This window comes from Ursus maritimus, unplaced genomic scaffold (genome assembly GCF_017311325.1).
Source record: "Ursus maritimus isolate PB19 unplaced genomic scaffold, ASM1731132v1 scaffold_10, whole genome shotgun sequence".
Lineage (NCBI taxonomy): Eukaryota > Metazoa > Chordata > Mammalia > Carnivora > Ursidae > Ursus > Ursus maritimus.
In genome coordinates this window covers 10,751,810-10,769,501 of record NW_024423344.1, presented here as the reverse complement: position 1 = coordinate 10,769,501, position 17,692 = coordinate 10,751,810, and the positions used below count along the sequence as shown (strand labels likewise).

General features: G+C 36.3%; 1 protein-coding gene across 3 annotated transcripts in view; it reads right to left on the bottom strand.

The window, feature by feature from the left end:
* The window catches only part of USPL1 (ubiquitin specific peptidase like 1), a 33,705-nt gene that overhangs the window by 2,681 nt on the left and 13,332 nt on the right, over nt 1-17,692 (bottom strand). For all 3 annotated transcript variants that reach the window (XM_008692196.2, XM_040621913.1, XM_040621916.1), the window contains 4 exons: nt 15,355-15,468; nt 10,470-10,599; nt 7,321-7,446; nt 1,353-1,510 (listed from right to left, as the gene is read on the bottom strand). In XM_008692196.2, coding sequence (XP_008690418.1) covers nt 1,353-1,510; nt 7,321-7,446; nt 10,470-10,599; nt 15,355-15,468 — 528 coding nt within the window. The remainder of the gene's footprint in view (nt 1-1,352; nt 1,511-7,320; nt 7,447-10,469; nt 10,600-15,354; nt 15,469-17,692) is intronic.

The following is a 17,692-nucleotide window of genomic DNA, read 5'->3' as shown; positions in this document are numbered from 1 at the left end:
TACATGAACTCACCTATATAAACCACATGAATCTACTATTTCTTCTTCTATGCCCGTTAAAACTTAGAGACTCTTTTGTTTCCTTACGTCCGTGGTTCACCACCACACATGCACATTAGAATTACTTGAGTCACATTTGGGCCTAATCCCCAGAGATTGATTCAACGACAGGGGAGAGCCAAGACATTTTTATAAAGTAACCATGATTTTTTTATGTTGTCAGGGATGCAAACCATACAACCATCTAACCTACCTGAAGAGGATTTCAGATTCCCTGGAATGCAGTAAAAAATTAAAGTTGCTTTTTTATTTTTTGCTTATGTTGAGAACCACTTCCCCCCAAATTCTGAAGTAGTGTAAAACTTAAAGGTGATAGTATTTATAACGTGAGTTTCAGTTTGCAAAGTGCTTTTACAACACATCCACCCAAACTATCCCCAAGAGGAAAATATCAAATACGAAAAGTGTCCAAACAACAGAAAAGAGAAAAATAAAAATATCAAAGAGACCCCTTACCAACAGCCTGATGTAACACTTTACGGGGCTGAGTGATCTTGTTTAAGACAAAGTGAACATTGTGAGAAAAACAAACTCAATATTAAACCATATAAGATAAACAGAAGGAAAAACTTAGCAAAAATTATGAGCTGTACTATTTAACCTTCTACTGAAAAGTTTAATTATTTAAATAAAGGTTTATCTTGGATAAATAAATTATGGATTTCAGATATTCTATTTCATAGTCCCAGAAATAAATAATGTTTACTTTTCTTTTTCTCAATTTTTCTCTTTTTAAGTAGGCTCTATGCCCAATATGGGACTTCAACTCAAGACTCTGAGATCAAAAGTCATATGCTCTACTGAATGATCCAGCCAGGCACCCAATAGATATTTACTTTTATTTATATTACTAACAACTGCAAACTAAGCAAAATTTGTTTTTGTCCTTTCTCAATGAAAAACCTTCAGTACGATGCACTTTCTTTTTAAAAGAAGTACATATCTAAAAAAATCAAAATTGCCACCATTCATTTTTCTATACTCATGGAGTAAAAGCAAACATACTGAGTGGGGAAAAAGCAAACTGTAACTCAACAGTATTACATGATCTCCTTGTCTGTCTAGAAAAGAAATATGCATATGCATGTGTATACCCATACATATACAAAGGAAAGACAGGAGTGATTCTAAACCAGAGTGATAGAAAAGAAGAGGGAGCAGAAGAATTAAAGGCAAGGACAAGAAGTGAGAGAAAAAAAAAGGGTCAAGGCAAAGTTTGCCTTTAAAAAAAAAAAATCTAGAGTTTGGCCTCCATGCCTATTATCACAAAAGAAAAAGGTTTAAATACTTACCATCCGCATCTAAAATCCATGTTATAAAATGATTATTTGCTTGGTACTGAATTACAGAAGTTATTTGATAAAGACAGCCTTCAAAATGAAATGAATAGTGCTGCAAGTCGTTATGTGGCAAGCCTTCCACAAAGTGCAACATGAATATGGGAGACAGTCTGTGGGAGAGAAAGGCAAGTGAAGTCAAACAAATGTAATGCCCTGTGCCTGGTTATACAAAAGATGGTCTGAAGCAAGGAAGTCACACATAACACTTTCAAGGCTAACTGCACTAATTTTTCTTGAGAACCTCCAGACGTGTGCCTTAATTAGAAATGGAGAACTCACTCTATGAAGTATGTAACAGTAAACCCTTCTCAGAATGGTATCAGTGACAGTTGGAAGCCATCATGCAATAAGGCTCTAACACAGACCATTAAACAAAAATTGTTCTGTAAGCCACAATGCTGCTTTGGCTTAAAGATCTCTTGGTAACATGACTACTCTGTAAAATCACAGGGAAAAATCCAGACCTTTTAGAATTTTCTTGGTATCCAGTGCCCAAATAAATTACTTCTGTTATACAGGTAATACGTAAAACAAAATAACAAACCTAAGACATTAAAATAAACATTTTAAAAACCTCAACGTGCTAATAATTTGACCTATTTCACTGTTATCTCCAGAAGCAGAGCGGTCCATCAAAGTCAAGCTTTTACTTAGGAAGTTTAATTTGTACCCAAAATAGAGAAGAAAATACAACATACTGGCTGATTTACTATAAACTTTAAGACATCCATAATTTCAAAAATACACTTTATTATTACATTAGAACATAGAACCTAATGATGGGCCTCAAATAACCAAATTTAACAAAGCTCTCAGGATTTAAGAAAAATGTTGAATATCTCTTTTCCCAATATTTAAACAGCTGTCAAACTTGCTTAGCTTATCAAAATTTATTCAGCTGAAATGAACTTGAATCAATGTCCAAAATGCGGATTATTCAGACTGACAAGGAATAATTAGTAAGTTATCTCTTGTCAATCACGTTAGAGGAGTAATCAAGTCTTCAAAATTTAAGTGCCTATAAATAAAAAGACCTGCAAAACTGTCTATAATGCTAACCCCCTTTGTTTTTTTATCATATCTGCTTAATTGATCTAAGATACCACTGATTATAACATATACCACTAGGAAAGAAAACTGCCAACTAAACTCTACCATGCCATCAATTCTTAGATGTACTCCCATTTAAAATGTTAACATGTGAAGAGTGTGCTTTTGAATCAATGATCCACAGTGAAGCTAGAGAGCTGTTCTCACAGCTGGATGGATATGCAGGCTTAGGCACCTGCATGACTAAGTACTAATGTTAAATTCTCCTCGTCTCATATGATAGATACCTTTTCAAGATGTCTTCTGAGGCTAGTTACTAAAACATTCTCTTGTTGATCCCTACACTACGCAAACTACCCTGCCTTCTTTGTGTGAGTTAAATACAGAAAGTGTTAAATAGGCAGCATTTCTTTCCTTAATGGCATACTTTAAAACTGGTACAACTTATAAACGATGGCATCTTGGATTCAATAAAATAAAGCATATGCTCCTCATCCTTTTCTAGTTCATTTTCTTCTCTGGGTCCCCTACACTCCAGTGTCCCCTAAAAGTCACAGGTTCCTCTTACCCATAATTCCAGCTTATGTCATATCCAGCCTCTCAGTTGAGGGTAGAACTTTACTCCTAGCTTGGCAATAGATTTTGTTTTCAGGCTTCTTCCTACCTGCAATGCCTGGCAAAGATGATGCTCAGAGCTGAGAGGATCAAGGTAGGTACTGACTCAGCCATAAAAATATTGGATGGGACGCGTTAAAAGAACTGGAACGACAGTCACAAGAGATTTCAAGCCAAGATCCACTTGCATTCACCTCCCTAACTTTAGGTTTAAACTCCTCCTATTGTAAGAATCTACTCTCAGGAAAAGAAAGAAAACAGGAACTAGAGAAAGCAGCACACGGGAACTGTGCCAACTGCCCTGCTACCCACAGACGGCAAGGAAACACCAAATCCCTGTCCCACAAACAGCAGCCACAGTCTTGTGCAAATGGCCTGGAGGACGAGTGTTTTATTTTTATCCCAACTAATGTAACATAGTAACTTATATTTTAGAAAATGCTAATTTAACAATGTGCAAATGTATGTATTTCTGAACTGTAATAATGTAGGCTTTAGGCAAAAAAATCTGCAAATATAATTTTTAAAATCTCATTACATTTTAGATCTAATTACATCACTGAACGATTTCCTATATCAGATTCTATGACAAAAATGAAATATATGAGTCAAATCAGATGTAATTAAAATAATTAGAATTGGTTCGTATTAATTATAAACAAAATACTTCAGAAATATTCAACTGTTCAACAAAGGTTTACAACTGTATTCTTTGGAGGTGAGGTAAGTTTAAGTATCTCGTAAAGTAATAAAGCATTTTCTAACACACAATGAAGATTTAAATTAAGAAACATAATTTTAGGGGCGCCTGGGTGGCTCAGTCGTTAAGCGTCTGCCTTCGGCTCAGGGTATGATCCCAGGGTCCTGGGATCGAGCCCCACATCAGGCTCCCTGCTAAGAGCCTGCTTCTTCCTCTCCCACTCCCCCTGCTTGTGTTCCCTCTCTCGCTGGCTGTCTCTCTGTCAAATAAATAAATAAAATCTTAAAAAAAAAAAAAAAAAGAAAAAAACATAACTTTAACTATTTTATATAGCAGTACTCCATCCAAACTTTTGAAGGGGATGGTTTAGTTTATCTGCTTGGAAGAGAGTCTCAAAATCATTTTATTTAATGATACTTTGATGACACTTTAATAAGGCCTATAAGCACAGAACAGAAACGTCTGATTTCTCTTCCTACCTTCCCCTAACATTTACAAACAGCTGTTTAAAAAAAAAAATCACTGTTAAAAATGGAGGTTTGTTTATTTATTTACTTATTTATTTATTTATTTTTAAAAAACAAAGTTTACGGATGCCTGGTTAGCTCAGTCAGTTAAGCGTCTGTCTTTGGCTCAGGTCATGATCCCAGGGTCCTGGGCTCGAGTCCCGTGTCAGGCTACCTTGCTCAGTGAGGAGCCTGCCTCTCCCTCTGCCCTGCTTGTGCCCTCCCCCTCTCTCTCTGACAAATAAAATCTTAAAAAAAAAAATACACAAAAATAAAAACAAAAGCAAGGTTTAAATAAATAAACTTTTCAAATGACAATCCAAGATAGTGTGTGACTGGACTCCTAGAGGTGATCATGGCAGTAATGAGGTTCATTTTAAGAGTTTGTGAAGTAAAATTAAATCAGATTCTAAGTTGGTACTCCACGCCACCATGCTCTGAATGTAATTCCTAAATAATTTACTTAAAAGTAGCAGATCTGAACTTGATAGATCTCATTCATCTGATTTATCAATGGTCTCTTTCTAATGGGAACATATTAGAGATGTGGATTGCCTGAGACAAGGTGTTCGGGGAACTTACAACACTGCTAGTTTTTAGAATGCTGTAAGGTTGAATTATGCATGATATCATGATGGACCTAATTACTTTTAAGTTATCCTCAAAAACTATATTAAATTTGTTTCTAAATTCCATTAGACATCAACAAATCAAGAACATGAATTTCAAAGTAAAAACTACAGAGGACTTTATAAAAATCTTGTCATTTAAAATTTAAGTGAAATTTCACATACTAGTTCAATTTACTTTTGAATACAGTAAATGTCCAAACTATAAATTCTGCTTATAAATTAGCCCATTAGAACTCTAAACACATTTCACATGGAAACACTTATATCTAACGGATACACTGCCAGATCAGAGCATGAATCTTTAATGTAAGTAAAGCAACATATTTGTGTAATTAAAAATTTTATGTTGCAAAGCGACCAATTAACAGATCAAACGAAATAGTAGTATAAGTTTATCTTCAATGCTGGGCTTGAGAAAAAGCAGGTTTAACAGTTAGATGAATTACATACACCAGGAAGTCTCAAGCAACCCAACTGTGCAGTACAAGATGGCAGATACCCACATCTTGCTACCCTTCTACCTCCTTCTCATCAAGGACAGGGCTTCAACAAAAAAAGGCTCCCACAACACTCCAATCTCAAAGTTTGAAATCCCAGATAGCCAAGAAAGACTATGGACTCCAGCTTAAAGTTACCTCCTCTTCCTTTCCACTCAAATGATCCAAATGATAGTGAATGACCCCCTCCCCCCAAAAACAAACCCACGGTAAATAAACCAAAAGGACCAACAAGGAAAAGGAGACATAAACAAATAAGAAAAAAACAAATATTTTGAAGGCAAAAAACAAAAGGGAAAGTGGTAACTTAGCAGAATGGATGAAGTGATGACATGAGTGCTATGGAGTGGGCACACTGATGAGAAGAACTTATGTACCCCACAGAAACCCTAAAAGACTCAATACTGACTGGTGACAGATGTTGAAGAATGCAGGGGTATGGTTTTGAGCTAAAAACTAGGATGGTGACAGAAAGAGTGTATGAAGAGCACACTCCCATGCACCAGGCCCAGAGAGGAACCAGTAAAAACAGAAACACTGGAGCAGAAGGATGGAAAGTGGCAGAAGGAAGTTTTCTGGGAAAAAAAGGGGGGTGGAGGGGAAGAGGAGGATTAAAAAATTGTGAAATATTTAAGTGTTTGGAAAATTCATTGATGGGTGTTTGAAGAATCTGGAAAAAATTTACAATGCATACATAAAGCAAATGAAAACAGAAGGAAATTAGTAATTTCAGAAAAAATGAAGTTATAAAAGAAATGAAACATAACCATGTATACTGCTTGGCTGGAAAGGGAATATATGTATATTCATAATAATAAACAATGAGTACTGATTTAACAGAAAATGTAATCCTATAGGAAGGATGACAGGGAGTGGTTATACAGAAATGGGGCCCAGTGTTAGTGTCAGAGCCCTAGCCCTCAACTACTGTAACAGGAGACTATATAAAGGTGGAATAAGCACACTGTTCTGAATTGTCAAAGTAAATACTACCTTAAAGGTGTAAAGTAGATGCTTAAATAAGAGGCGGTAGGAGGGGCTCTTTTTCTTTCTAAGTCTGGGCACTATTAGATTAACTGAGAATTTATTACTTGGATGAAAACTAATCTTTAGTAAAGACTGAGAGACTTCCTGGTACATCCTCCAAGAGCCATCAGAAAAGGTAAGAAAAGGTTAATGTACCTGGTTCTTTAAGACACCAAATTATACCTCCAAACATTTCTTTACTGTAGAGTCAGAGGTGAGGGCGACTAAACTCGGGTTACAGAGGATGTGTAAGTGCGTGAGTGTATTAACTAACAAAAGAGAGATAGACAAACTGCCTGTAGTGAGACTGACCCGGGTTTAAAAGTCGGGGCTTCTGGTAGCAATTTTGGCACAAGGTAATTCTGACCAGTGGTCCCAACTGAGGACAAATAGAAAAGCTGGCAAAAAAAAAAAAAATAAATAAAAACATATCTGCTCAAAGGCAGCAGAAAGCTTACAAGAAGATGAAGAATTAGCAGCTCAAGTTCTGGAAGAAGATGGGAATTCAGACAGATGAGCCTGTGGTTCATCTTTGAGTCAACTTAGTTCTTGAAACTAGATTAAGGAAATCTCAGAATTCTAATGACGCTAGGCAGTTGGCAGAGGAAAGAAAAACTGGAGATTAATACCCTTAAAGGGAGAAAAAAGGCAAAAGAAGGAAAGGCACCAGTAGAGCGGAGTCAGACGATCACCCGAACACAGGTCTTCAGCAGTATTTTGTCTGGGACAGTTTGCTTACTGGCCGGAGTTCTTGATAGAGGGGCATTTTGGCAATTCATAACTACGTTATTTAACTCAAACTTCTGAAAAGTAGGTTGTAGTCATCACTTGCAATTCTACACGTTAAATCCACCTTCACTTTGTTCCAAAAAGAGTAAGGCAATTTTAACTCACTTTTCCAATACCATTTTTCTTCTCTGTGACTTACTGCTACAACTGTTACATGGACCAAAATGGGCAGCATTAAGTGGGTGCCACTCAGGGATGACATTTGTAAAAGTGACCAGATTCTTCGTATGTCTGCAAAAAAAGAAGATGTAACTTAAATTCATTTACATCAATTTAAAATCAATGCCTAAACCTCGGTTTGTTTATTCATACTTTCCTATTTCCCCCATGTAATATACCAGTGTTCCTTCCAAACCATAGTAAAGTTCTCTGCGAAGACTCTTCACCATAATTATGTGTATATTTTCAGTTGTGAGATGAAGAAAATGTTCAAAGCAGGGTTTCTCAAAAGCAATACCACTGACATTTTACACCGGGTAATTCTTTGCTGTGAGGCATCTGTCCTGTGCACGGAGAATGTTCAGCATCATCCATAGCCTCCACCCACTAGATGCCACTAACAGCCCCAAGTGTAGCAACCGTTAGCACTGCTAAATGTCCCATGAGGTGCAAAACTGGCTCTGGTTGAGAACCACTGTTTCCAAATTTATTAAGAGCTCACTCTTACTTACAAAACTCACAATCTGGCTATCCATATTGACAACCAAAAATGAAAAAAGGCATTTCCAAATATATAATCAGGAATACATACAATTCAATTCTCTTGATCTTTAAAAAATCAGAACACCAGTTGTGAAATAATTTTGTTTTCAAAGGTTACAGAAGTTCTAAATTTGCACTTTAGCCTAAGTACTTGACAGCAAGCACCTAAAAAGATGATATTTAAAGAGGTACACTACATCTCAACTGGATTCACTTTAATAATAATACCTTTAAAAGAGCAATTAATTTCCTAAGAGATACCAGCTTTCTTCCCAAATAGTAACAAACATTGTTCAATCATAAGTGAGATAAGCACAGGCTGTTACAAATAACAGTTCTCAGGGAAGCTAACATGTTAAAAGCAAAGCAGCATAAAGTTATCACTAAAATTGAATGACTTAGTTCTACTGAATTCTTCCTTCTCACAGATGACTGCTGAGTAAAGGCTCCTATATTTTAGTCTATAAAAAGGAGTTTGTCTCAGCAAATAAATGTTAATGCTCCATGACAGCAAACGTTTCTGAGTACTTACAACGTGCAAAAGCAGGGTGCTGTGCTAAGCACTCGTCTCCCAAACAACCTTAAGTGGCAGGTACTATTCTTCTCCCCATTTCACAGATGAGGGAAGTGAAATACAGAGCGCACAGCAGATGATAAATGACAGACCTAAAATTTGAATCCAGGGAGTCTGACTCCAAACACATGTTTTTAAACTGCCTCCAAAATATACCTTGTAAATCAAGTATAAGATCTTAAACTGGTCCTAAAAACAACAGCACAAAACCATGAGTTTGCTGGATATTCTCCCATTAGATTTAGTGGAAATGTTTTAAACTATGATATATACTAAGATGTATTTAATGAAATGCCACTTCATTTTAGCTTTTCCTCTAATTCCTTATTTTTAGAACAAAGGAATTAAAAAAAAAAAAAGCAAACCCAAATGCCAATGGCTTCTTTCCCTTGAACCCTCAGAGTTTTTTATATACACCTCCAAAATGCACTCAGTGTTTTGCATTCAAAGTAACTTAATGCAACCAACAGATCAAAAATAATTACTAAGTCACTGGCCCTCAATTATGTGTTTATATGTTATCTCCCTAACTAGTCTGAATTTGGCCAGGATAAAGATTATTTTTCTGTTGAGTTCCTGGCACATAAAATATACTCAGTGAAAAGCTGTCAAACAACTCAGATGTGGATTTTGGAAAAGCTATAATTAAGCTGATTTTAATCATCAAGCTTGTTTATATTATTTAAAATCCAGGTGGTGATTAAGGAGTATACCACAGTGAGCAGGAAAGTCTGAGGTCAGGAAACCTCAGCTTGAATTTTGTCACTTAGTAGTATGTCACCTTGGACCTTGTCTACCTATTTAACCCCTCTGAAGGTTCACTTTCCACATCTGTCAAATGAGGAGAAAAATCAGATAATTTATATAGATCAATGATAGAAGATCAGGAAATAAATACTCATTCTTATACTCACAGAAAATTTAAGTCCTAGAGGAGAGTGAAATGCTTATTCTTACTCTGTTCTAATACTTTCCAGTTAACTGGTTTAAAAAAAAAAAATAAAGTTTTCTGGTTCTGTTGCTTATATTCCTTAAAAACATTCTCTCATACTTGACTCTCCTTGACTGACCCCTACATACCAAAAATAATCTCAATTTAGATAATGAATATCTAAGCAATAGTTTTCTCTCACATTTTTATTTAATAATTTTAAGAGACTCCAACTTTTCTAATTTGCTAGTAGGTTAGAGAAGAGGAAAGGACTGATCTGTATTATAGTAATTTCAATAAATGACCAACAGAACCAGTTTGGTCATCTTTTTAACTGCCAGCCAGCAACTCTCTCTGTGTGATGAAAACTTTCTCTGACTCCTCTTCCAAAATCTACTCTACATTATGTGGTCAGTGTAAGGAAGCAAAAGAAATCTGCTGCTGCTTTCTTCTCCGTGGTTCTTCCCAAGTCCCAATCTCAGGGCATAAACTGTGTGTGTGTCAATCATGATCCCTCTAATTCTCACCTAAGGGCATCAGGGAAGTAGAAAGTAGGCTGAGACAGCTCATGTGCAAGAGGGTTCTGGCGGTGGCTGGTCTCTCATGGAGGAATGGGAGAGCCTAAGTTACTTCTTGCAACTGCTGCCAGAATCTGGGAACCTCAAATCAGTTTCCATGATGTAAAACATAACCAAACAAAACCCCTAGCTGCTAACAGAGGAATAAACAAAACACATATCATTTCAAGGAATTCTAAGAAGTATTCTTATTCAACAGGGAATCCAGAGGGGGAGCTGTGAGGGGAATATACTACTCTTACCATTTGTCCCCATTTCCTGAAGAACTTCTTAAGAAAACTCCTACTAACTAATAATCCAGCAAACCATTTTTTATTTTCCAGTTTAACAAAGCAAGCAAATTGTAGTTTCTGGAGCTCAAATTTATGCAGTGCCACAAGTGGAAGCAAGTTTTGTTCAAATTTTATTATTTGGAACCATTTTCAACAAAATACGTCCATTAAAAAAAAAAAAAAAAAGAAAAACTAACCTATTTTGATACGTGTGTCCACACTGAGAACATTCAAAGTTCCAAGAGAAAGAATACATGAAGAGCTTTTCAATGAGGGGTTCCATCTTTAAGAGCAGGGGAAGGGCGAACACGGGGCTTTCCATATCACCTCCAAAAAGAAAAGGGAAAATTATTGCTCATTAACTGAAAAAAGTAAAACAAAATTATTAACTGTTATCTTTTCCCACTATATTTACGGTACGAATAGATGTGAAAATATATGACTATATGACAGAGGAAGTTGGGCAAGGAGAAGTTTTGTTTTATTTTTAAGAGAAAGAGTGCACGCACAAGGAAGGGAGGGGCAGAGGGAGAGGGAGAGAGAGAATCTCAAGCAGACTCTCCGCTTAGCAAGGAACCTGATGCAGGGCTTGATCTCACAAACCCTGAGTGAGCTGAAATCAAGAGTCATACACTTAACCAACTGAGCCACCCAGCCTAAGGGAAGTTTTTAAAGTATTTTTCTAAAAATATCCATCATAAAGATTTAATTATCACTTCAGTCCCTGTCTTTCATTTTTCTTGTTAGACACTTACAAAAATGTTTTAAGGACAAAAGACCCAAACTATCTCCTCAGATCTTTTTTAGCTTTTCTCTGGAAAAAAAAAAAAAAAATCCTCAGAGCTATAACAGCTCTAGGGTATAAAACAAAATTATAATACAGCATTATAAAAATTATAATAAAGTATTATAAAAACAAAATAAAAATAAATAGTTCACCACAAATATTAAAAATAATATATACGGTTTAACACTGTAGAATGATGTCAGAGGTAGACAAAACCATTAAAAAGCCATTTCTAGTCCGACTCTCTTGTTCTACTTGTGGAGAAGACATGATACACAGGGTTAAAGGGCCAGCCTCAAATCTCCCCATTCCTCATCTACCACTCTTCTTAAAATCTTTTAGTCTCATCTTTCAACAATTAAAATTAGGGGTGCCTGGGTGGCTGAGTTGGTTGAACGTTGGCTCTTGATGTTGGTTCAGGCTGTGATCTCGGGGTGTGAGACTGAGTCCCTCATTGGGCTCCGAGCTCAGTGGGGCGTCTGCTTGAGATCCTCTCGCTCTCCCTCTGCTCCTCCCCCCACTCTCTCTCAAATAAATCAATCTCTAAAAAAAAACCAATTAAAATTAAGCTTCAATGGCTTTAAGACTAGAAAAGATCTGATTCCTAGTGTCATTAAAACAAAAACTGAACAGTGAATCCAGTCATCTAGTTTTGAGATCAACAGGCAAATTAAACAGTAGGATTTACATTCTCCTCTTAACACTTGTTCTCCAAATGGTTTCTCACCTTTCTGTCCTCAGGGGAGCTTAGATGCTGCCGTACTGATTCAGCCCTAGAAAGAATCGGAATCCTTCCCTCCCCTGCCTCTCCTGGGACAGTCTCACTTCCATGGTCCAGTTCTCCCCCTAGCATGGAGCGACAGTAGCCTGGAACAACAGTAGCCTGGAACGCGGCCACCAAGCGTCACCTTGGCACAACCCATCGGCAGAGCAGGAGGTGTTACTGCCTAAGCACACTCTATAAATACCAGTAGTTACAAAGGCTATTTAACAGTCACCTTTGTGGTACAGTCCCGCCACTACTTTTGTATAAAAATAAAAATCAAAATAAAATATTTTTTGTAAATAGAAATAAATACAAATCAGTCTCCTAAACAGGAACACACAGCATCACCAGCACATAAACTGCATGAACAGGCAGCATGAACAGCGCATAGTACAAGCAGAAGTTCGTAAGAGTTACTAGCATTTATTTATTTATTAAAGATTTTTTATTTATTTATTTGACAGAGACAGCCAGCGAAAGAGGGAACACAGGCAGGGGGAGTGGGAGAGGAAGAAGCAGGCTCTTAGCGGAGGAGCCTGATGAGGGGCTTGATCCCAGAACCCTGGGATCACGCCCTGAGCCGAAGGCAGACACTTAACGACTGCGTCACCCAGGTGCCCCAAGAGTTACTAGCATTTAAATCTTACTCCACCGTAACTAAATATTAATTGAAAAGTAAATAATTTACGCTTCATAATGACAACACAGAATCTTCAGTTCTAAAACTATATAAAGTTCTCAGTGAATCAAAATATCATGAAGGAAAAAAAATACCAAAGAAGAGCACAAAACACACTTATAAGTTATATGCGTACTGATCAGTTTAGGGAACTTATATAGTTCCTAATTGATCTTAATTATTTTTCCTTTGTTTACAAATTTTATGGGTATTAACCATAAAGCATCCACTAGAGAACATATAATACCAATTAATTCCCATTTTTATAACCTCCTGTTGAAATCAGTTAAGTGGTTTCTTTGCCTCTAGTATCTTTACCCCAAAGCCTACCCAACTACATAGTTTGCATATTTCCCTAAAAATACCATCATCTGCCATGATACAAATCTTTCGGTAACTCTTTGCTGTCAAGTTTTCTCTTCTGTTAATTGCTTGTTAATGTTTTCTGGACACTTTTCTATCATGCTGTCCTTTTTTTAAACTGGTGTACAGAATTCTTTACCAGATAGCCAGGAAATTATTTCTTTGTCCTATCTTTGCCCAGAGATTTCAAACTTCAATGTGGTCCTATCTACCACTATTTTATGTACCTTATTTAAGAAATTCTTCTCCACTGAGTGGTAAAATATTCACCCATATTTTGTCCCTAAGTTCTATAATTCTGCTTTTCCATGTTTAGGTCTTTAAATATTAGGCTGAAGTTACTTCTGATTAGTGTCAAGTAGGGATCCAAGCCCTCCCACCCCCCCAGGTCTCAGGAAGCAACTGTCCCAGCACCGTTTAATAGATAGCCTTTCTTTTCCCCACTTACCTGCATCACCACCTCTGTCACACGGTATGACCTAAGCAAAAAGGGAGGGTTTTCATCTGGACTCTCTATTCTGTTCTACTGGTCTGTGTATCCTTACACTGGTACGCATATCTCAAAGACTAAATTATTCTTTAAAATTACATAAATAAGTATAAACCAAAACAGTATTAGCTTTTTCCTTTAAAAAATTAGACATTAGAGAAAAAGAAAAAACTAAATTGAAGAGAGCAATTACCTTTGTGGGGAAGTAAGGAAGAACTGAATTAGAATACAAAGGGGGCTTCATGTGTATTTGTAATATTTTATTTCTTAAACTGCAGGGAGGGGGAACAGAAAGGATAGTTTATAATGAATTTTTTAAAAACAATAATCAAAATGATACAATGACCGATCTTAAAAATTTAACCAACACCCAGGGCCAGTACAGATTCTATTTCTCTTTCCTTAGTACTAGAAAGTAAACATTAACATTCAAAATAAAGATGCATACATTGTAGGATTTTAAAATGCTCTCCAAAGCAAAGATTAGATTTCACTGGTAAGATCTTAAGCTCCAACACAACGCCTATTACTGTTGAACACCTACTACTGTCGAACTAGTAGCATGTAACACAAACAAGAAAGGAATTCTATTGTATTAAAAGAGCTGTATGCCTGCCCAATTGCTATAATTGCACAAAATAATAATTTAAAAATTCCTTCTCTGTTACATAGAAAACCAGGCCCAAGGCGGCAGTGGAACAAGATGCAACCTTGTTCCAAATAGAATTATCAGAGCTAAGAGGAGTGCTGATTCAGATGGGGGAGAAACCACTCTTTTTTTCAAATGGAAACTGGAGCAGGGACCCGGAATAAAACATCTCAGGTCACTCCAGGAAGGAAAAGACACCTGCAAAATGCACCACGGGAGCCCCTAGTCTATACTCTGTTAATCTTATGGAAAAGGCTCCTTTGAAGTGAGTACCCACCCAACATCAGTGGTTTGGGGTAAGAACAGGGGCTGAAGGAGCCTGAAGAAAACTTTTAAGGTGACAGAACTGCTCTCTATTTTGATTGTGGTAATGGTTATACATCATATACACTTAAAAAGGGTTTTACTATTACAGAAATTATACCTTGTTAAAAAAGAAGAAAAAGAATATTCATCCCATCTGAGATCCTACCTGATGATAAATTAGAACAGTCCTTTAGACCTAAAGGAGACAATGCCAAATATTTGGCATATGGAAATTCAGTTTACTATTTTAACACAGTAAACACACATGTAGAAGTTCATGGAAAACAAAAAGACACTACCCTTAAAAAAAAAATCAGCAATGACTCTTTTGCAACACTAAAAAAATTTTGAAAGTCCCAGGACTCTAGTACCCTAGCTCTACTCTGCTCCAAGGCCAAAAGCCAATTCATAGACAACAAAGCAGGTCTCATTCTTCTGCCCTTTTTAAAAGTAAGTAAGATTCCCCAAAAGGTCATCAGTTATTTCTCCTCATATTTTACTGCCGAAAATTGTACCATATGTCTATTCCCCTAAACCACTCACCGGCAAGGGAAGTCCAATTTCTATCGCTGGTTTAGATCAGAGATTCTCAACCCTGTCCATCCTTAAGAATCACAGGGGGGGCTTCTAAAAATTGCTGGTACCGGAGCTCCACCCCTGAGATTCTTATTTAATAGACCCCAAACACTTTTCAATTCCCTAGGTGCTTTTTAATGCACAGTCAAGGCTGAAGACACTGAATTAGTCCACTGGGGGAATGTTTTGGAAAAGCAACCAATGGTGTCCACCTCTGAGTATCCACCTGGTTCTGAGAAATACATCCACTCTCAAGGGGTGGAACACAAGCCTGGATATGTATATGGAACAACAACTCTGCCCACCAATGATTTAACCAGCGGTAGGCTCCTATATATGCAGATTCTCTCTCCCAAGAATCTAATCACCCAAAGTAATAAAATAGTACTATATTTTCCTATGATGTATTTCTTTATGGTAGTAATACATACATGAGTAATACAGTTAAATTATACAAATTACTTACCTAATGTGCATCTAAGCTGAGGCTGAAGCCTAATGAAAATTTCATCTCTGACTTCATTCAGACAGGTCTCAATCTTTGCAAATATTTCTGAAGTAAGTTTTTTACAATCTCCATCTAAAAATGAAATATACATTATCAATTTCTTACCAATCTCTTTCTACAGAAAATTAAGACATTACCAAGAACCAAAGTTCATCAGAGTCAATAAATTTAGCAGAGACAAAATGGAGAACACAAAATGTCCTTAATTCTTATTTCTCTCTCTGTGCTACACCATATATTGCCCTAATATTCCCTCAGCCCAGTATCATTAGTTCTGACTACATGAGCCAATATCACTGTTTGAGAAAATCTCAGTAAAAGCCTTTCTTATCCAAATAATCACAGGCCTAGCAAGAGAGCTATGCTTTCAGATTTCTGCCTATCTTTGAAACAGCTGAAGCTGTGTCTTTACATGTGATTATTACTCATGCTAGAGACAACATCTACTCATTTATTTCTTTGTGTAACTTATTACTTCACATGAACTGACTTCATTAAAAACTTTGTAAGCTAGTTATTACACTCCAACTGAATCACAGTTTTATTAACCATTCTCCTACTGCTGGACAATTGTTTCTTTTTTCACTATTATAAATACTATCATGATAAACATGTTTTGGGCACATACCTATCCATGTTTTTGTTCATTTCTTTAGGGCTAAAGTCCTCAAAATAGAATTACTGTGTAAGAAAACCAGCCCCCATATGTATCTGACTCTAGTTATTCTTAAGCTACAAAAGATTTCACCAAAATCTCTTACAAATAATTCATATAGCCTGATCATACTGTTGATATGTTTTACTATGAAGTATCTGGATTCTCCTATAATACGAAGCATTAACTAGAATTTTTATTTAACCATGCCAAAGAAAAAGACAGAAAACTGAAAATTCAAAGTCAATTTAAATGCAATTACAACCATACTATAAAAACTATAATTATTCTGTAGAAAATTAATATGATTGAACATGTAACATGGGTGAAATAAAGAGAATTAAAAGTACACTTACTGAGTAATGTATAGAACTACTGAATCATTTCATTGTACACCCAAAACTAATACCACACTGTATGCTAATTATGGTTCAATAAAAAAAAAAAACACACAAAACAAAGTGGCTATGTTTTATAAAAAACATTCAAGTCAAAATTTGAACAAGAAATAATCAATTGAACTGTCATCTAACTCAGTATCGGGTTCCTGTAATTACAGAGGACAGGAATACAGAGAAGAAAAGGCAAAAACAAAAACGCCTGTAAAAAACTGCATTTTAAAACTTGCAAAAAATTCAACCTCAAAGAAACTCAAGTTGAAGCAATATTTCTTATCTAACAAAATTATAACTTTTAAAATGTTTATACTCAAAGGTGCTCTGGGATGTTTTCTTCTACATATGAAAATGGAATTACATCATGATATAACCCTTCTGGGAAGCCATTCAGAAAGATTCTATATTCATGGGGCACCTGGGTGGCTCAGTCGTTAAGTGTCTGCCTTCGGCTCAGGATGTGATCCCGGTGTTCTGGGATCGAGCCCCACATCGGGCTCCTTCTCTGGGAGCCTGCTTCTTCCCCTCCCACTCCCCCTGCTTTTGTTCCATCTCTTGCTGGCTGTCTCTCCCTCAAATGAATAAATAAAATCTTGTAAAAAAAAAAAAAAAGAAAAAAGAAAGACTCTATATTCAAATTTTAATATCCCTTCTAAGATATAATCGGCAATGGATGGATTCAAAGGATATATGAGTTATCAGTCATGGTGTTTGTTTATAATTGCAAAAAATAATAAGCAGCCTGAATGGTCAACAATGGGGAAAAATGTGTAAGATGTATATAAAAGACTGCATGACCAAAGACAAGTTGAATAAAGGTGAGCATTCTTATACTACCAGACAGCAAGACCTAAATAACCCTGGTAATTAAAATAGTGTGGTACTGACATAGGGACAGATTAAGTAACCAAGAAAACAAAACTGCGAGTTAAGGAACAGCTGCACACATATATGGAAGACTATATAACAAAGGTGGCCACGAAGGTGGCAGATCAGTTAAGAAAAATGTGGAGCTAGGAGCTAGGAAAAACTAGCTAGGTGAGAAATACGGGAGAAAAAGGGGATGATTACCACACACAAAAATTAACTTTAGCTGAATTAAAATTCAATGTCAACAACAAAACTCTGACTTTTCAGTGAAAATATAGGTGAATGACTTTCTAATCTTGGAAAAGGGAAGATTCCTCTTAAATGTCAGAAGTATTACCAGCTACAAAAGGGAAGATTAAGAATTTCTGTGTATCAA